This window comes from Balaenoptera physalus, assembly GCF_965194825.1.
Source record: "Balaenoptera physalus genome assembly, chromosome: 2".
NCBI lineage: Eukaryota > Metazoa > Chordata > Mammalia > Artiodactyla > Balaenopteridae > Balaenoptera > Balaenoptera physalus.
This window is the reverse complement of record NC_138883.1, coordinates 55,195,499-55,217,947: the sequence shown is the minus strand read 5'-3', so window position 1 is coordinate 55,217,947 and position 22,449 is coordinate 55,195,499. Positions and strand designations below refer to the sequence as shown.

Here is a 22,449-nt window from a genome sequence, read left to right as displayed (position 1 = left end):
GAAGATCCCACATGCCACCGAGCAGCTGGGCCCGTGAGCCACAATTACTGAGCCTGCACGTCTGGAGCCTGTGCTCCGCAACAAGAGAGGCCGCGACAGTGAGAGGCCCGCGCACCGCGATGAAGAGTGGCCCCCGCTTGCCACAACTAGAGAAAGCCCTCGCACAGAAATGAAGACCCAACACAGCCAAAAATAAATAAACAAATAAATATTTTAAAATATATATATATATATACATATATATATATATAATGACTTCCCTTCTCCCTCTGGCTGAAATTTTAGAGCTTGTTTCTTTTAGGTTAAGTATTGCCTTATTCATCAACTTCTCTTAAAAATCTATATGCTTCTGGAAGTGATATATACTACCACATGATCAAGTCACTATCAGCTGGAAAACCTTTCTGCCTGACAGTCAGGAACCAGCAGGCTTGAAGAGCTTTGGGCTTCTAACAGACATAAAGGGAAGGCATCTTGGCCTACTTTAAAATTTGGAGACATCTCACAACAGGTACATGATACATATTGAGTAATTGATTTTCCATCTTCAATTAATTGTTTTGGACACAATTTTGATTGGCAGGAACAGCAAACTTTAATATGACAACATTTTCCTAGATTTTTTCCTAGACTTCTGGACTCAGAAAAATTGAAGAAATAAGTTGACAAGAGCAGCAATCCATGAATTAATGGAATTAAACAATGAACTGAAAAATCTCTTAGAAAATAGTTTAAAATACACACACACACACACACACACACACACACACACACTAAGGCTAAGGACCCTAGGAGTTATATACCCTTTTATCCCTACCTTCTTTCTTGTTTAAAATATGTTCCAAAACCTACCTTAATAAAAGGCCAAGGCAGGCTTGCATTAGGCAATGATTATTGTTGGGAAATCTTTCCAAGTATCAACTAAAAATTCCTCATGTTATGGCTTAATTTTTTTTTTCCTTTTATTTTGTGCATGGTGAAAATGAATAGCTAACCGTGATCCATCATTTAACACTTTTCCATAGTCTGTACTTAGGTACAGAGGCTATCCCTGTGTTTGTTTTCTCTTTTATGATTTATGCAACACTTCAGCAGAGGTCCTAAGAACTGTTATTGCTTCTCCTTCCTTACAACCACTTGCAACCAGAATCTTTATTAAAGCTCATTTTCATATACTGCTTATATTTTCAGGGAAACTTCTTCAGAATTTTAAAAATATTTTTAATACTTGGCACTCAAGAAACAGAATTTTTCAACATAACTAGAAAAAGAAAATGATTAAAGTTTAAATTCATTAGGCATTCAATAAATGTTTATTGAATTTAGCTGAAGTGTCATGAATTTTTCTATTTTTAATCTTCATTATGATTTATTTTCTATTTTCACTTATGAGAAAACATTTCCATATTACAAGTTAGATTTAATTTTTTCCTCCCTTGAATAATTCTTTATTCCCTGTTATTATGTGTAATATTTCAAACTAAAGTACTCTTACTGCAAGTGTCTTGTCTCCATGTGTCTTTTTCTTGCAATGAATAAATGTGTTAAATTTCTTCTCCTCTTAATAGTAATTCTCACCACCTACCTGACTTATAGGAACATTGTGAAGATTGATGAGGCTATGAATAAAACCCTTGAAATTCCTTGGTTTTGTTTTTTAAAAAAAAACTGTATAATGAGAGATAGTAGTGTTGCATTTATTTTTCTGGTTTTCTGGACATCCTACAATAATGTCTTAAAGAATTATTTTCTCCCTTTTGTTCTTGTAATAAAATTATGAGTAAACACGAGCTTGATAGAATACAGATGCCTTTTAGTAAGAGTCCTATATAATTCAAGTGGATCTGATTCCCAAACCAGAATTTAAAAGCCACTGCTAAGGGAAGGATTCTACACTGACCACCTCTCCATTTTATCACTGATATTGTTGGCTACATATTTCCTTCTTTCTGAATTTCTTCCTTACTGGTGAGAGACAAATAGAACTCAGGAAAATTTTGTGATTTGGGATACAAAGCACAAGTTTTCTGGTAACTACAATGAATATCTCTTCAGAAGGCCAAACACATTTTTCTCTGAAATATCCCTACATTGAAACAACCACAGTACACTGAAAAAGGCATCAAAGACAACTAGCTTAAAAGTCTGAGTGATAACTTTTTACTGTTTTTTCTTGTTGACTAGATATATTTGAAAACATTCTGAAAAATGCAAAGAATTATGCAACATAAGGTATTATTATTACTACCTTAATATTAATACCAAATGTACTCCTTTTGCCTGTGGCAGTGTTCAGTGAGCCCTGCTTATCTGAGAAAACTATTTCTTAAAAAGGCTATGATAAATGGTACTTACAGAATTAGATGTTTCAAAGAGGCACAGTTTGCATGCCACCAGGAAGGTTTCCAACAGTATTGTTTATGATCTAAGATATTTGGGGACTACTGTGATATGGTTGATTTTTTTCAGCTTAATCTAGAGGAATTATCTGCCCATTAATAAACCTCTTTTGTGCATGTCTTAAAACTATTCAAGTCACTCAACAGCTACTAGGACTGATAGGCCATAATAATTTTAATAATTTTAACTACAAAACTATACAAGGAGATAATAATCATAGTTTATGTGGAGGATAGGCGACAAGGACAATGCTCTTGTAAAAAGAAATAGATTTTGGCCTGACAAGTAATAAGCAAATTTTATCATTATTTAAATAGCAGGACCAAGGGTTTTTTAAAAGTCACAAATGGTTCTCTAAGTTCTAGTAGCTTTTAGATTTAGAAGAAATGTTCTGTAATACTGATATAAACTAGAATAATCTTCCTAATGTTATTGTGTGTGTCAGTGGAAGTACAAAAATTTATTCTTGGCAGTTAGGAAGTCAGTAAGACTGTGCTCTTTTAATAAAGGGACCATCATGACCCATATTTTTTTCAAACTCAGATGGTAAAACAGTCTATTCAATGAACAAGAAAGTCGTGAACCATTAGCCGAAACAAATTTTCTGGTTTGCCACATGGACTTCCATTTTAGACACAAAAACAACATGCTTCTCAATTTCCTTTATCATGACAGGCTGCCAGAAGCGTTTCCAAGCATTTATTGAGTCTCTCAAATTCAATGGAAATATTTCCCAAAGGCTATTTTTGTCTTTAAGCCAATTCCAGGGTCTTATGATTACTACCCGCCATGACATCATACAGCTTTGGAATAATGGGAAATCATGGGACCTAACGAGTTAGGTTTGAAACCTGGTTTATTACATACTAGCTGTGTGATTTGGATCAGGTTACTCATGCTAATCTAGAATTTTAAGTTAAATTTAAATTTTTTTAATTTGAAAATTAAATTTTTTAGTTGAGTGATGGATGGGATAGGAGAAATATTGGTCTTAGTAAATGGAAGACTTTGGATTGACGTCATATGTTGCATAATAACAGGCAAATTCTACTACTATTTAAATAGGAAGACTTTAAAATTAAGTTTAAATTTTAAAAAATTAAAATAGTAATAATAATACATATAAGGTCAAATCATTGTGCTTGTGACCCTCTGATACTATTGCTTATATTATAAATTGATGTAAGGATTTTAAAAAAGAATATGTGTGAAAACATCTGAAGCATAGTGAGTCCTCAATAATTTACACACATACATGTCAAACTCAGTCTCTATAAATAGGTTTCCACTGCTCAAATATGTGTAGTAAAGAATTAGGCTTTGCCCAAAGAGAGGTCTGGAATTTGCACTCAACTTTTGGGACACAATCTATGACATACCTGATAGAGGTATCTTTGTTTAGGGCAGGGGCTGACCACACCCAAAAGCCTTAGTATGGGGACTGGCTATGCCAGAAAGACCAACCCGGTTTTAGGGTGTGAAATTTGGGTCATGTGGCATCTGCAACCTAGCATCTGAGATCAAACACAGGGGTGATCAATCAATCAGTTAATTGTGCCAATGTAATGGAGCCCCTGATAAAAACCTGAACAATGAAACTTGGATGAGCTTCCTTTGTTGTCAAGCATATAAACAATCAAGAAGTACAAAGAGGGAGAAGTTTTGTATACACTGTGTGGCTCCCCAGGCCCTTCCTTTCCATGTTGGACAGGAGCCGTTTGACCAAGAAGAATACATGAGGTCTCTAAGTGATGCCTGTGGCTCACCTTATATAATCAGGAGGGTCCAATTATGAAACATCTCCATTTTATGAAACATCTCCATTTTATACTCTAGAGAACTGTAGAACTTATTTGACATTTTTCATGATCTGTGCCTCATAAATCCATAAATCCCAGATGCATTTCCATAAGCAATTTTAAGCCAGGGACAGCCTATAAAGGGCATTCCATAAATAAGGACTCTCTTCCTGAAAAATATATATTAATGTATTTACACAAAGGACAAGTTACCATGTTTATAAGGAGATGAGACCAGGTCAGTTGCCGTCTTTTCTTTCCCTCAGATTCATCAGCCTGGTAAACAGGGCAGAAATGAATCACAGTCTTGCTGCTTTAACTCCTTGCTCCCCAACATCTATACTTACTCCTTATTTATTCACGTCTTAGAAGAAGTCCTCTAAGACATTTATTTACATTAATCTGGTGCTCTGACTATCATTCCCTCAGCTATTCTTTATCATTGTGCTCTCTGATATAGCTTTCTTTTCCTTTTTTATTATGTCCTCTTTTATTACACCCTCAGACATAGCTTCAACATATTCCTATCTACCAGCATCTTTCCCTTACCATATAAATATACCCAGTTTCTCCCATTTTGAAACTATTCCTCAATAATTCAATACTTTTTATCCCTAAGATAACTAATATCCTCTTCTTTACTACAACTAAAATTCTTGACACCTGCTTAGACCTAAATGTGGCTGTTACTCATCATATGGGGCATTTGGGTGTTTCCTGAGCTATAGAAGACATTTTTTTTGCTGCCTACTAAATATCTCCATCTGTGTGTCTGACAAGTGCCTAAAAATCAGAATATCCAAATCTAAAATTGTCGCCTCTAACTCCTCTTCCCCAACATGTGTTTCTGTATCTATTTTCCCATTTTAGTGACTCGAATACGCATATATTGATCCCTAGATTTCCAAACTAGAAATTATGTGAAATGCCCCTTTCTGCACTGATACTGACATCCAGTAAGTGAGTGAGTGCCATTATTTGTCTCCATAATAAACCTCAAATCCATTTCCCTTTCACCCCCCCAAAAAGTATATTAATTCAAGAATTTATCATGTAAGCTCAATAATGTAACATCTCAATCAAGTCATATCCAGCCCAGAGTTCTCCATATTTTCCAGTCATCAAAAGAAATCTCATCAAATCCTGATGTCAGGATACACTAAGTCTAACACATTTCCTCATCTGTTAGTTCAAAAACCTCAAAAGTAAAGGAAATGAGCCAGTAATATGGTAATATGATTTATTCCGTGACATTATTTGGATACTGCATGTCTTCTTTTTATTTGCTTTTATTTTTTGTTGTTTTTGTTTTGGTGTTTGTTTGTTTGTTTGTTTTTTGGTCTCTATGCCAATTCAAACACATAGTCGTAGAGTTTGCCATAGTTTTCTGATCCTCAATTCCCATGATGACATTTTTAAACCAGCTTTAGCTAGGGAAAAAATATCAAGATTTGTTTAAAACTCCAAATACATAGTTTGGGGCTGGTCCAACTTTGTAGGCAAAAATCTCTCTAGCAGAGCCAAAAGTTATAATTTCTCACTGCAGAAACCATGTTGTCCCTTTATTTTTGGATTTTAATTTTCAGAATTTCTTAGCAGTTTCTAAATGGTTGGAGAGCTATCAACCAAAATTTATGTTCTTTTACTTAAACAGTAATACATGTTCACTGAGGACAATGTGGTTAATAGCAAAGTAAAAAGTAAAAATGATACCCATAATCCCAAACTCCAAGTTAACCAATATATCAGTCAGAGCTCTCCAGAGAAACAGAATAGGAGATAGATAAATAGATAGATAGATAGATAGATAGATAGATAGATAGATAGATAGATAGATATTGGGCTGGCTAAAAAGTTCATTCGGGGTTTTCCAGAAGATGTTACCCGAACGAACTTTTTGGCCAGCCCAATATATACGGTACCTTTTATCATAACTACATGTATATGTATAAAGATAATTATTTTAAGGAATTGGCTCCCATGAAAGTGGAGCTGGCAAGTTTAAAATCATAGAGTAGGCTGGCAGGCATTGATGTTTCAGTATTGAGCCCAAAATTTGCAGGGGAGGCTGAGACTGAAAACCTAGGCAGGCACTGAAGCTTCAGTCTTGAGGCAAAATTTCCTCACCATGAAACTTCTGTTTTTGCTCTTAATCCCCTTCAACTGATTGGGTAAGACTTACCCACATTATCAAAGGTAGTCTCCTTTACTTAAAGTCAATTTATTACAGCTGTTATGTACATCTACAAAATATCATCACAACACTTGGATAAGTATTTGATTAAATAATGGGTACTATAGTCTAACCAAATCAACAATAATATTAGCCATTTCAACCACATAACAATTCCTTCAGTCTTTTTCTAGGCATAAGTGGGATTACACATGTGAATCCTGTGATAAAACCTAACAGAAAAAAAAGTATTTCCAAAGAAGTTTCTTGTGTTGAATTAAACTGCCATTCTAATAACCAAGAGTTTATTACTAAATTAAAAATTTTTATTTATATGCTATTGTGAAAGGAGACAATAACACCTTCACATTCACAGAGATGTGTCTAGTTTTGCCAGTTCAATTATGTGTAGTTGACTTCGCAGAGAACCCTTGGGATCTCCTCTGAGGGGCCAGATCAAGATGGCAGAATAGAAGGACATTGAGCTCACCTCCTTCCACAAATACATCAAAAATTCATTTACATGTGGAATACTTCTCACAGAATACCTGCTGAACATTGGCAGAAGATATCATAAAACCAAAATTACAAGAAAGATCACCACATAATCAGGAATGATGAAAGAAAAAGAAAAAAGGAATTGGGATGGGACCTTGCACCCTGGGAAAGAGCTATGAAAGAGGAAAGATTCCCTCACCCTGGGAATCCCCTTCACTGGTGGGGACATGAGCTGAGACAGAAAGGGAGCTTCAGAGGCTCAGAGGAGAGTGCAGCACCCAGCTTGCAGGAGGCAGAACAGAGAGAGACCAGAACAAAGGGTCCATGCCACCTCCCTGAACTCCCCAGCCTGAGACATGTGTCTGCTGCTGTATGCAGGGGCTGGGTGCTGAAATTGAGGCTTCAGAGGACAGACACAGGGAAACGACTAGGGTTGACTGAAGCCTGAAGGGACTGGAGTATGGTCCAAGCCTCAACTGGGGGTGTGTGCAGGAAGGAGCCCAGGTCCACCATTGAAGCCTCATTGTTAATGCAAGCACTCAAAAGAAAGGGCAGGGCCCACCATAGCAGCCTCATTCTTGCTAACAATGGGCACAGCTCCACCTCTACAAGTTCTGGGAACATGCAAGTGCTTGTGGGTTGCCCACACACGGAGGCAGGGCTGAAAATACAAGCTGATCCCTAAGGGATACACAATTTAGGAAACAAGGCTGAAATCTGAGCTCTCTCCCCATGGCTATGCAATTCACAGATTTATGACCCCACCACTGGGGACCTTGTAAACTCAGCACCTATGGGACATCTGAGCCTGTGGCTGAGGCAGGTCCAGCATTAGCAGCTGTGGGCTTTAAAGGTGCACATGGAGGCAGGGTCATGGTCTGGGCTGCTTCTATAGCTCCCAAGGTGGGTCCAGGTGCATGACTACTATGGTCCTGGTACCTCACTTCAGTGGATCTGTGCTTATGGATCTACACAGGTAGCTTTCTGAATACAGCACCTGAGGGACACTAGGGCCTACTGCATGCATTTCCATGGCTGAGATGGGGTTGAGGGCAGTGCCAACAACAGTGTACTTTGTCAGCCCACACAATGGGTGACAGGCAACACCACAGAGCACACTCCCTAGTGGACAGCTCCTGCAGAGGAATACTCAGTGGCCCCTCTCCCAGCAGGAGTGCTCCAGTCCTGCCTACCTCACACTGCAGCTCAGAAACGAATCTGGGGGCTTCTACTCCAACAACTGGGGAGCCAACCCTGATAAGACTTAGACAACCATGGAGCAAAGAGGAAGCCCCTCTCAATATCCAGTGCAGGTGATAGTCACCACACCAGTCACACCCTCTATCAGAGGGAAAACGGCCAGCACACACTGAGGAAAAATGCAGCAGGCATCCCTACCAAAAAGAGCCCTTGTACCAAAAATATTAGACACACACAGGCTACACAGGGAAGCTCCCACATTAAAAACAGCCCTCCAAGACCACAGTAGATAACTGTTTCTCCTAAACACATAGAGTCAGAAAAAAATAAGTAAAATGAAGAAGCAGAGGAACCACTCCCAATTAAAAGATCAAGAGAATTCCCTTGAAAGAACAAATGATGAAACAGACCTCTTCATTCTAATAGACACTGAGTTCAAAAACAATGAAGGAATCAAGAAAGGCTATTGATAGAAATGCAGATTATTGTAAAAAGGAACTAGGAACTATAAAGAGGAACCAAGTAAAATTAGAAAACTCATTTACTGAGAGGAAAGTTGAGCTAAAGGCTATAAATAGCAAACTGAATAATGCAGAAGCATGAATAAGTGATCTGGAAGATAGAATAATGGAAATTACTCAGTTAGAAAAGAAGACAGAAAGACAAAAAAAAAAAAAAATGAAAGCAATATACAAGACCGATGGAATAATATAAAGCATGACAATCTATGCATAGTAGGGATCCCAGAAGAGGAAGAAAGAGAATAAGGGATTGAAAATATATTTGAAAAATTATGGCTGAAAACTTCCCAAACCTAAAGAAGGAAACAGATATCCAGGAACAGGAAGCCCAGAGAGTCCAAATAAGATGAACTCAAACAGACCTACATCAAGACATACTATAGTTAAAATGGCAAAAGTTAAAGACACAATTCTAAAGGCAGCAAGAGAAAAAGAGTTAGCTAAAAGGGAACCCCCGTAAGGGTTCCATAAGGCTATCAGCTGATTTCTTTACAGAAAAGTTGCAGGCCAGAAGGGAGCGGCAAGATATATTCAAAGTCCAGAAAGAGAAAAACCTGCAACCTAGGATACTCTACCCAGCAAGATTATCATTTAGAACAGAAGGATAGATAAAGAATTTCTCAGACAAGCAAAAACTAAAAGAATACAACAATACTAAACCTAGCCTAAAAGTAATATTGAAAGGTCTTCTCTAAATAGAGAAGAAGCAAGAATCTATAGGAAAGAGAAAATCACAATTGGAAAGTAAATCACTTAAGCCAGTACACAGATTAAAAAATAAAAAATTTAAAAACAAATTGTGAAAGTGATGATAACTACAATGAACGGCAAAAGAATAAAAATGAAGATGTAAAAGAGGACATCAAAATCATAAAATGTGGAGGAGGAGAGTAAAAAGATGTAGTTTTTATTCTAGACTGTGTTTGAGCCTATATGACTATCAGTCTAAAGCAAGTAGATACAGTAATGGGCTAACATAATTGAAAAACAGGGTAACCACAAATCGAAAACATACAATAGATTAACAAAAACCAAAAAGAAGGGAACATAAGCATAATACAGAAGAAAACCATCAAACCACAAAAGGAAAAACAAAAATAAAAAGAAAGAGACAAAGAAAAAATACAAAATCAACTGGAAAACGAGGTTTGAAATGGCAATAAATTTGTATCTATCAGTAATTACCTGAAATTTCAATAAATTAAATGCTCCAATCAAAAGACATAGAGTGTCAGATTGGAAAAAAACAAGAGCCTACAATATGCTGCCTATGAAGACCCACTTTAGGGCAAAGAACACACATAGAGTGAAAGTGAAGGGATGAGAAAACATATTTCATGCAAACGGAAATGACAAGAAAGTGGGGGTAGCAATACTCATATCAGACAAACCAGACTTTAAAACAAAAGCCATAAAGAAAGATAAAGAAGGACTCTATTAAAATGATAAAGGGATCAATACAAGAAGAGGATATTATACTCAATATATATGCACCCAATATAGGAGCACCTAAATACATGAAACAAACACTAACAGACATAAAGGGAGAATTCATGGGAATACAATAATAGTAGGACACTTTAACACCCCACTCATATCAATGGAGAGGTCTTCCACACAGAAAATCAATAAGGCAATAAAGATCCAAAATGATGCAATAGACCAGTTAGACTTATTTGATATTTTCAGGACATTACATCCAAAAAAACCCAGAATACACATTCTTTTCAAGTGCACATGGAACATTCTCTAGGATTGACCACATACTAGGACACAAAACAAGCCTCAACATATTTAAGAGGATAGAAATTATTTTAAGCATCTTTTCTGACCACAATGGTATGAAACTAGAAATCAACCACAGAAAGAGAAGTGAGAAAAACAAAACAAACAAACAAAAAAAAAGATTACATGGAGCCTAAACAACATGCTACTAAAAACCTATGGCTCAATGATGAAATCAAAGAGGAAAATTAAAAATACCTTGAGACAAATGACAATGAAAACACACCATACAAAATCTATAGGATGCAGCAAAAGCAGTTCTCAGAGGGAAGCTAATAGCAATATAGGCTTTCCTCAAAAAACAAGAAAAATGTCAAATAAACAACGTAACCTATCACCTAAAAGAATTAGAAAAAGGACAAGCAAAACCTAAAGTCAGCAGAAGGAAGGAAATAATAAAGATCAGAGAAGAAACAAATAAAACAGAGATTTAAAAAATGAAAAAATCAATAAAACCAAGAGATGGTTCTTTGAAAGGGTAAACAAAATCAACAAACCTCTGGCCAGGCTCACCAAGAAGAAAAGTGAGAGGACTCAAATAAGAAAATAAGAAATGTAAAAGGAGACGCAACAACTGATACCATAGAAATACAAAAAATAAAAAACTGTAAGGGAATACTATGAATAATTATATGCCAACAAATTGGACAACCTAGAAAAAATGGACAAGTTTCTAGTAACAAACAGCCCACCAAAACTGAAACAAGAAATAGATAATTTGACCAGACTGATCACTAGAAGTGAAATCAAATCAGTAATAAAAAAAAAAAAAAGAAAGAAAGAAAGAAAGAATAGAAACTCCCTGCAAAGAAAAGTCCAAGACCAGATAGCTTCATTGGGGAATTCTACAAAACATACAAGGAAGAACTTATACCAATCCTAGAATATATGTATATATGGAAATCAATGAAGCCCAAAGATGATTCTTTGAGAAGATCAAGAAAACTGATAAACCTCAACACAGATTGACTTGGGAAAAAAAGAGAGAGAGAGAGAAGACACCAGTTATCAGTATTTATTGGTATAGGTACCAATAATTATACCATACTTAGAGAAAGAATATCATTACAGATTCTATGAGCATAAAAAAAGATAAAAAGAAATGTTATAATGGATAACACAAATAACCCTACATCTGTTAAAGAAACAGAATTTTTAAGTAAAACTTTCCCACAGGGATTTTCCTCAGCAAAAGTCCAAATTAGGGTCTGGACCAAGATGGTGACATAGGAAGTTCCTGAATTTTTCTCTTCCTATAGATGCAAGAATTATACACCTACACATAGAGCAACTTGCTCTGAGAGAAATTCAGAAACTAGCTGAGTGATGCCTACACAACAAGTTAATGAGAAAATACTCAAAACAGATAGTAAAGTCTGAGATACACTCTTGCCATAAATCCTATGCCCATTTATGATGCCATACAATTAGGAGAGAATCTCCAACTCCCAGCCTCTTCCTGAGGAGTGAAGTGTTTGGATCATACATCAAGTGCTCCAATTTTTAAGGCTGCCACCAGAGGGTGGACTAGCTCTGAAAGCCAACAAGCTTTGTATTCATGAGTTCCAGAGACCTATAGCAAAAAAAAATAAGCAATTTTTAATCATATGATCATCTCAAAAGATGCAGAAAAAGCATCTGACAAAATCAACATCCTTTCATGGTAAAAACTCTCAGCAAATTGGGTATAGAAGAAACATACTTCATCATAATAAAGGCCATATATGGCAAGTCCAAAGCTAACATCATATTTAAAAATAAAAAACTGAAACTTTTCATATAACATCACGAAAAAGACAGGGATACCCACTCTCACCACTTTTATTCAACATTCTTGAAGTCCTAGCCAGAGTAGTCAGACAAGAGAAATAAATAAAAGGCATCCAATTGAAATGAAAGAAGTAAAATTGTCTCTGTAAATGACATGAATATTTTACATAGAAAACCCTGCAGACTCCACCAAAAAACTGTTAGAATAAATAAACCCAGTAGAGTTGCAGGGTACAAAATGAACATACAAAAATCAGTTGAATTTCTACACACTAACAACAAACTACTGGAAAGAAAAATTAAGAAAATAATCCCATCTGCAATATCATCCAAAAAAGTAAAATATTCAGGAATAAATTAATCATGGAGATGAAAGACCTGTAAACTGAAAACTATAAGACATTGATGAAAGAAATTAAAGAAGGCATAAATAAATGGAAAGATATTCCATGTTCATGAAGGGGGAAAGTTATTATTGTTAAAAAATTCTTACTACCCAAAACCATCTATAGATTTAATACAATCCCTATCAAAACTGCAATGGCATTTTTCACAGAAATACAAAAAAAAATCCTAAAATTCATATGGAACCACAGAAGACCATGAATAGCCAAAACAACCTTAAGAAAGGAGAACAAACATGGAAGCATCACACTTCCTAATTCCAAACTATACTACAAAGCTATAATAATCAATGTTACTGGCATTAAAACAAACACACAGATCAATGGAATAAAGAGCCCACAAATAAACCAATGCATATATGGTTAATTAATTTTCAATAAAGGTACCAAGAATACACAATGAGGAAATGATAGTCTTTTCAATAAAGTGTTGGAAAAATTGTATACTCACACACAAAATGATGAAACTAGACCCTTATCTTACAACATATGCAAAACTTAACTCAAAATAAAGACTTGAACATAAGACCAGAAACCATAAAACTCCTAGACGAAAAGAGGTTAAGCTCCTTGGCAATGGTCTTGGCATTGATTTTTTGGATTTGACAGCAAAAACAAAAATAAATGAGTGGGACTACATCAAATTAAAAGCTTCTGCACAGCAAAAGAAACCATCAAGAAAATGAAAAGGCAACCTGTGGAATGGGAGAAAATATTTGCAAAGCACATATCTTATGACAAGTTAATATCCAAAATATACAAGGAACTCAAATAACTCAATAACAAAAAGCCTAATAACCCAATTAAAATGGACAAAGGTCCTAAATAGTTTTTTTTATAGAAGACATACAAATGGCCAACAGGTACATGAAAACGTGCTCAACATCACTAATCATCAGGGAATGCACATTAAAACCACAATGAGATATCACCTCATACATGTTAGAATATTTATTATCAAAAAGGCAAGTAATAACAAATGCTGGAAAGGATGTGAAAAGAAAACCCTTTTACACTGTTGGGAGCATAGACTGGTACAGTCATTATGAAAATTGTATGGAAGTTCCTCAAGAAATTAAAAATAGAACTACCATATGATCCAGCAATCCTGCTTCTGGGTACATATCCAAAGGAAACAAAATTATTATCTTGAGGAAATATCTATATTCCCATGTTCATTGCAGCATTATTCACAGTAGCCAGAAACAACCTAAATATCCATTAATGAATGAATGGATAAAGAAGATGTGATATATATGTATAATGTCCATTAATGAATGAATGGATAAAGAAGACGTGATATATATGTATATATATGTGTGTGTATATATATATATATATATATACATACACACACATGCATACATACATACAATGAAATATTATTCAGCCTTCAAAAAGAAGGAAATTCTGCCATTTCCAACAACATGGGCGTACCTGAGGTCATTATGCTAAGTGGAATAAGTCAGACACAAAAGACAGGTATTTTATGATATCACTGATATGTAGAATCTACAAATGCATAATAACAGAGAGTGGAATGGTGATTGCTAGGGGTTAGGGGGGTAGAAGAAATGGGAGATGTTGGTTAAAGAGTAAAACTTTCAGTTATAAGATGAATAAGTTCTGGAGATCTAATGGACAAAATGTTGAGTATAGTTAACAATACTGCAAAATATACTTGAAATTCCTACGAGAGTAGATCTTAAATTGTCTCACCACCCAAAAATAAATATAATTATGTGAGATAGATGTATTAACTAACCTTATTGTTGCAATTATTTCACAAAATTACATGTATCAAATTAGCACATTGTACACATTAAACTTATACAATGCTATATGTCAATTATCTCTCAATAAATCTGAAAGGAAAAAAGCAAATAAAAAATTGTTTTAAGAAAAGAAGTCACAATAAAAAAACTAAAATAAACATTTTTAAACTCTTCTAATTTAGAAAAAGAAGTGTTACTGGATTTTAAGTATCTCAGAAAACATAAAATAAAAAGATCTTAAAGGTTGGAAACAAGATGGTGGAGTAGAAGGACTTGAGCTTGCCTCCTCTCACGAAAACACCAAAATCACAACTAACTGCTGAACAACTGTCGACAAAAAAGACTGGAACCTACCAAAAAATATATTCTACATCCAAAGACAAAGAAGCCACAATGAGACAGCAGGAAGGGTGCATCCACGATGCAATCAAATCCTATACCCACCAGATGAGCAACCCACAAACAGGAAGATAATTATATCACAGAGTTTTTTCCACAGGAAGGAGAGTTCTGAGCCCCACATCAGGCTCCCCAGTCTATGGGGTCTGGAATCAGGAGGATTAGCCCCCAGAGTATTTGGCTTTGAAGGCCAGCAGGGCTTGACTGCAGGAACTCCACAGGACTGGGGGAAAGAGAAACTCTACCCCTGGAGGGTGCACACAAGATCTCATGCACAGTGGGACCCAGGCAAAAAGCAGTGACTACATAGGACCCTGGGCCAGACTTACCTGCTGGTCTTGGATGGTCTCCTGGTGAGGTACGGGCCAGCTGTGGCTCACTGTGAGGACAAAGACACTGGTGGTGGACATACTGGGGAGTACTCATTGGCATGAGCTCTCCCAGAGGCAGTCATTTTGACACCAAGACCTGGCCCCCACCCAATATACTGTAGACTCCAGTGCTAGGACTCCTCAGGCCAAACAACCAACAGGGCAGGAACACAGCCCCACCCATCAGCAAACAGGTAGCCTAAAGTCTTCTTGAGGCCAGAGCCACCTGGTCAATGGATAAAGCAGACATGGTACATATATACAATAGAATATTACTCAGCCATAAAAAAGAATGAAATAATGCCATTTGCAGCAACATGGATGGACTAGAGATTATCATACTAAATGAAGTAAGTCAGACAGAGAAAGACAAATATCATATGATATCACTTATACATGGAATCTAAAAAAAAGATACAAATGAACTTACTTAGAAAACAGAAACAGACTCACAGACTTAGAAAACAAACTTATGGTTACCAAAGGGGAAAGGGGGAGGGATAAATTAGAAGTTAGAGATTAACATATACACGCTACAATATATAAAATAATCAACAAGTACCTACTGTATAGCACAGGGAACTCTACTCAATACTCTGTAGTAATGTACATGGGAAAAGAATCTGAAAAAAGAATAAATATATGTATATGTATAACTGAATCTCTTTGCTGTACACCTGAAACTAGCACAACATTGTAAATCAACTCTACTCCAATATGAAATAAAAATTTTTAAAAAAGGAAAAAAAAGTATATTAAGAGAGAATCATAACTGATTCTGTCTCCATGTCCTCATATTACAAGTACAGACACTGAAAATGCAAGAGACCACCTGGCTGGTAAACATTTCATGGATTCAGCAAATATACCAGACATTATGCTGGAAACTGAAAAAACATTTAGTTAACAGGACAGACATAATCTCTAATACAGTGGCAGTGTCCAGCTGGACCAAGGAAACTTTGCATCTCAGTCAAGATCCTCAACAACAAATTTCAATTCTTCCTGAATGTATTCACACTTCCCACGGTACAGTGAATCTGATGTTGTGATAGGCAAATAAGGTACTCTCAGTCACTGAAATGTTCAGATAATCAGAAATATTCTACAAAGAAAATTAGGCTGTACTGCAGCCGCTTTACTATTTTATCAAGAAAGATATGAGTAAAGAATAGTAGACAAAATATGGAAATGATGGGAGAGCCTTTTTTTTAGCACTTGACAGTAGAAATAGCATCAGTAATTTCAGCTAAAATGGTAATTTCCTAATGTGAGATCAGTTAGGTATTCTAAGTAAATCTGTGGGAGATGAAAGTTCTTTTGAAAAAAATAGTGTTACTGCAAAAAAAATAAAATAATAAAATAAAAAGGTCTTGGAAATACCAAAAATCAAACCTTATTTTCAAGCAGTCTAGAATAATGTTTCTCAATCTCAAATCTGGCAAGTATGAAAAAAATGTGTGCTTACATAAATTTTTATAAAACTATGAGAAACTCACTTAAAAGTATCACATGCTCTTAGTTATAGATGTAATAAAGAATATGAAAAATCCCACAATTAACGGACATGAAAATGCAACAAGTTTTAGAATTATCAATCTAGAGTTTTCACTGAACACATAAATACAGTAACCAAATTAAACATTTTTAAGAGAATCATCTCAATACTTCAGCACATTGCAACTGAATTGTAGCTAGACAAAACATTTTCCAAAAAGTTGCCATAACCATAGAAACCAAGACAACCTTTAATAACAGACATCTTAAAATAATCCATAATTACTCTTTAAAAATGTTAATAGTTTATACTATAGTAATTTAACTTTATTATAAGTTTCTCTTCATCAAAGTTTAGAGTACAAAAAACATAAGCCAGGCTTCCAAAGGACTCATCACATTCTAAGTTGAAATGAAATTTAAAATAAATAGGAGATTTATCCTGAGGTTGCAAGGATGGTTCAATATTCACAAAACAGTCCATGTAATACACCATATTAACAAGTTGAAGGAAAAATATCATATCATTACCTCAATAGATGCAGAAAGAGCTTCAAACAAAATTCACTATCCATTCATGTTAAAAACTCTCAACAAAGAAAGTATAGAGGGAACATACCTCAATATAATAAAGGCCATATATGACAAGCCCACAGATAACATCATACTCAATGGTGAAAAGCTGAACGCATTTCCTCTAAGATCAGGAACGAAACAAGGATGCTCACTTTCCCCAATTTTATTCAACATACTATTGGCAGTCCTATCCATAACAATCAGACAAGAAAAAGAAATAGAAGTAATCCAAGTTGGAAAGGAAGAAGTAATACTGTCACTGTTTGCAGATGACATGATACTATACATAGAAAATCCTAAAGATGCCACAAGAAAATTAATAGAGCTCATCAATGAACCTGGTAAAGTGGCAGCATACAAAATTTATATATATAAATCTGCTGCATTTCTATATACTAACAATGAACTATAAGAAAGAGAAATTAAGGAAGCAATTTCATTCACAGTTGCATCAAAAAGAATAAAATACTTAGGAATAAACCTTCCTAAGGCGGTAAAAACCTGGACTTGGTAAACTATAAGACACTGATAAAAATAAATGAAAGATAACACAAACAGATGGAAAGACATACTATGCTCATAAATTGAAAGAATTAATATTGTTAAAATTACCATACTACCCAAGGCAATTTAAAGTTTCAATGCAATCCCCAAGGGCATTTTTCACTGAACTAGAACAAATAATTCTAAAATTTATATGGATACACAAAAGACTTCAAATAGCTAAAACAATCTTGAGAAAAAAGAACATAGCTAGAGGAAACATGCTCCCTGATTTCAGACTATACTACAAAGCTACAGTCATCAAAACAGTATGGTACTGGAACAAAAACAGACACATAGATCCTTGGAACAGAATATAGAACCCAGAAATAAACCCACACACTTATGGTCAATTAATCTACTACAAAGGAGGCAAGAATATACAATGGAGAAAAGATAGTCTCTTCAATAAGTGCTTTCTGGGAAAACTGAACAGATGCACGTAAAAGAATGAAATTAGAACATTCTCTATCACTACATACAAAAAATAAACTCGAAATGGATTAAAGACCTAAATGTAAGACCGGAAACCATAAAACTCCTAGAAGAAAACAAAGGCAGAACACTCTTTGACATAAGTTGTAGCAATATATTTTTTGGATCTGTCTCTTAAAGCAAAGGGAATAAAAGCAAAAATAAACAAATGGGACCTAATTAAACTTTAAAACTTTTGCATAGCAAAGGAAACCATTGATTAAATGAAAAGACAACTTACTGATTGGGAGAAAATATTTTCAAGTGATATGACCAATAAGGGGTTAATATCCAACATATATAAACAGCTCATACATCTCAACATCAAAAAAACAAACAGCCTGATTGAAAAATGGACAGAAGAACTGAATAGACATTTTTTTAAAGAGGACGTGCAAATGGCCAACAGGCACATGAAAAGATACTGAACATTGCTAATCAAGGGAAATGCAAATCAAAACCACAATGAGATATCACCTCACACCTGTCAGAATGACTATCATCAAAAAGAACACAAATAACAAATGTTGGCGAGGATGTGGAGAAATGGGAACAATCATACATTGTTGGTGGGAATGTAAACTGGTGCGGCCACTGTGGAAAACATTTTGAAGGTTTCTTAAGAACTACAAATAGAGCTACCATATGACCCAGCCATTCCATTCCTGGGTATATGTCTGAAAAAACAAAAACACTAATTCAAAAAGTTACATGCACTCCAATTTTCATAGTAGCAGTATTTATAATTGCCAAGATATGGAAGCAACCTCAATGTCCATCAACAGATGAATAGATAAAGATGTGTTACATACATATAAAATTTTTGCCATTTGCAGCAACATGGATGGACTTGGAGGGTATTGTGCTAAATGAAATAAGTCAGACAGAGAAAAACAAAATTGTATGATCACTTATATGTGGAATCAAAAAAATAAAACAGACTAGTGAATATAACAAAAAAGGAAAACTCACAAATGTTGAGAACACACTATTGGTTACCAGTGGGGAGAAGGAAGTGCAGAGGGGCAAGATAAGGGTGGGGGATTAAGATGTACAAACTACTATGGATAAAATAAGCTACAGGGATATGTTGTACAATGCAGGGAATATAGCCAATATTTTATAATAACTATAAATTGACTATAACTTTTAAAAACTGTGAATCAGTATATTGTACATCTGAAACTTATATAATATTGTGCACCAACTATATCTCAATTAAAAATAAAAGAATGTTTAAAAAAATGAACAAACAAAACAAAAACAGAGTTATAGATGCAGAGAACAAACAGGTGGTTGCCAGAGGGGAGGGTATTGGGGGAATGAGAGAAATAGGTGAGGGAGATTAACAGGTACAAACTTCCAGGTATAAAATAAATGAGTCACAGGTATGAAATGTACAGTGTGGGGTATATAGTCAATAATTATGTTATATCTTTGTATGGTGACAGATGGTAACTAGAGTTACCGTGGTGATCATTTTATAATGTATAAAAATATTGAATCACTATGTTGTATACCAAGAACTAACATAGTCTTGTAAGTCAGTTATATTTCAAAGCCACCCAAACAAACAAACACACAAACTGATTAGAAACAGAGATCAGATTTCTGGTTACCAGAGGCTGAATGTGGGTTAAGGGAAACTAGATGAAGATGGTCAAAACTACAAACTTCCAGTTATATTATAAGTACCAGGGACATAAAGTACATGATATAATTAACATTGCCATATATTATTTATGGAAGTTGTTAAGAAAATAAATCCTGAGCTCTCCTCACAAGGAAAAAATTTTTTTTCTTTTTTAAAATGTTATATCTTTATGAGGTGATGGACATTCACTAAACCTATTGTGGTAATCATTTCATGATGTATGTAAGTCAGATCATCATGCTGTACACTTTAAACTTATACAGTGCTGTATGTCAATTATATCTCAATAAAATTGGAAGGAAAAAAAGCTAAACAGGAATATGCCCTCAAGGCCATCTCAGTATATTTTTCTTTATGATTACACACCTTTTTAAATACTTCATCCATAGTTATCTTCATTGAAATGAAGATTTTTACAAAGAAAATGTGTCCCTATCCAGACAGTGAAATGTAAAATGTTCAAGATTGGAGTGAAAACAGGAAAAAAATGCTTTCCTCAGAAGGAATCAAATGAAAAGAGAATAAGAGATATGATGAATTATAATAAGGAGAAAGAAAAGACTCCATGACTTTAGATGTGTGACTGAAACTCAAGGAATTTAAAGTAGATGAGAGAACTGCAGAAAAGAATATGTCTTTTCCTCTACAAGCTACATGTAGAGAAAAAAACAAAATGGCTGTAGAGAATATTTTACCCTTGTCAACAGGGTTTAGTGTAGAAAGTATATTTTAATTATTTCAATTACAAACTTACTTCATTTCAAAATAGATATTTTATACACTTTAGATTTGAATAAAAATAGCACAGTAATTTTAAATCACCAGTTGTTATTGCTCATTTTCCAAACTGCAGTCCACATCTTAGGATTTCCTTTCACTTCCCTCTTCACAAAGTTACCTGCAAGCACCTACCCTTTTCTAAAGTATGTACTTCCCAGAGCCGCCTATCTTGATTGCTAGCTTAGTTAAGACCTGACTACAGCTGAGGAGGAGGTCCCTATCCCAGTTCTAGATGGATGACACCCTTTATTTTAATAGAAACCTCTTCATTCTTGGTATCAGATGAATCTTCAGGAACTGTATCCCATTCTAAAGGCTCTTCAGATTTTGGCTTATCTTCCAAAACCCTTGATCCTAATTTTACCACCAGGATGTCCGCTGCCTGGGGAGACTGATAAACCATAGACACATTCTCTACCAGAGCTTCATCTGCAGGTGTTTGCTCAGATGGTGGAAGCAGAACTTCAGCAGAGGTTTCTTTTACAGAGATTTGTGTAATAAAGGACGCTTCAGCTAGTGAAGACTGTTTGTCAACAGAGAACATTTCCGAAGTAGTTTCTTCAGTTGATGGAGGCTGAAATTCAGCAGGGGCCTCCTCTGCAGAAGGCTCCTCTGCTGGCAGAGGTTGAAGTTCAGCTGCAGCCTCTTCTGCAAGGGTCTTCTCAGCTGGTGGAGACTGAACTTTGGCGGAGGCCTCTTCTGCAGGGGTGTCCTCAGCTGGCAGAGACTGAACTTCTTCTGGGACCTCTTCTGCAGAGGTCTCCTCAGTGGGTGGAGACTGAATGTTGGCAGAGGACTTCTCTGCAGGGGCATTCTCAGCTTTCGCAGACTGAACTTCTTCTGGGGCCTCTTCTGCAGGGGTCTCCTCAGCTGGTAGAGACTGAACTTCTGGGACCTCTTCTGCAGGGGCCTCCTCAGCTGGTAGAGACTGAAGCTCAGCAGAGGCCACCTCAGTTGGAGGAGACTCAACTTCAGCTGGGGCCTCTTCTGCAGGGGACTCCCTGCTGGTGAACTTTGAAGTTCTGGGACCTCTTGTATAGGAGCGTCTTCAGCTGCTGGAGGCTGAACTTCAGCAGGAAGCTCTTTTAAAAGAGCCTCTTCAGCTGAGGTGGGCTCTACTTTAGCAGGGGCCTCATCTTCAGGAGCCTCTTCTGCTGGGGAAGGCTGTACTTCAACAGAAGCCTCTTCAGATGCTGGAGGCTGAACTTCAGCAGACACCTCTTCTACAGTAATCTCCTCAGCTAGTGGAAGTTGCACTTCAGCAGAGATCTCTTCTGCAGCAGGAGGCTGTACTTCAGCTGGAACATCTTTCCCATCTTCTAAAAGTACTGGAACATCTTTTTTGTTTGGTGGAATACATAAAGCTCTGTTAATACTTTTCTGCCTAATTTCTTCGTTGTTACTTGTTGTGGGTTGAAATTCAGGATGTTCAGTAACAAAAATCTTCCCTGAGGATTTGCGTTTCTGCACCTTCCTTTGACTTTGAAAAAGGATTACTTGGCCAGCCAATAACCACTATTTCTTATTCACTAAAGTATGTTTGCTCTTCCTTGTGTACTTTTCTTTTTTAAGGAATGTTCATCATTGTCCAGTCTCCAGTACAACTGGTCTGCTGAGATCTGTTTTGAGTTGAACTGAGTGTCTGCTAGGTGGAATTTCTACTTCCTGAACACTCTCTGGAAATTCAGGGGCTGCTTCTCCAATAGCAGCTGGCTTTTCTTCAGGTACCACTGTTTCACAAACTGACTGGATTTCTTCTTTTTTCTCTTCTGCAGTAGTTTCTGTCTGCAGAGGTTTATCAGTCATATCATGTACACGTTTTCTCTTGTC

The 22,449-nt window shown here is 35.9% G+C and overlaps 1 protein-coding gene and 1 long non-coding RNA gene across 2 annotated transcripts in view; both read right to left on the bottom strand.

Annotated features, from left to right (window-relative positions):
• LOC309656122 overlaps positions 1-22,449 on the bottom strand; it is an 870,723-nt gene that overhangs the window by 487,104 nt on the left and 361,170 nt on the right. The gene's annotated exons all lie outside the window — the stretch shown is intronic.
• FSCB (fibrous sheath CABYR binding protein) overlaps positions 6,027-22,449 on the bottom strand; it is a 33,378-nt gene continuing 16,955 nt past the window's right edge. Inside the window, 6 exon segments of the mRNA XM_082452314.1 lie at positions 6,027-21,566; positions 21,569-22,084; positions 22,086-22,141; positions 22,145-22,186; positions 22,190-22,242; positions 22,245-22,448. Coding sequence (XP_082308440.1) covers positions 20,837-21,566; positions 21,569-22,084; positions 22,086-22,141; positions 22,145-22,186; positions 22,190-22,242; positions 22,245-22,448 — 1,601 coding nt within the window. The 3' untranslated portion in view covers positions 6,027-20,836.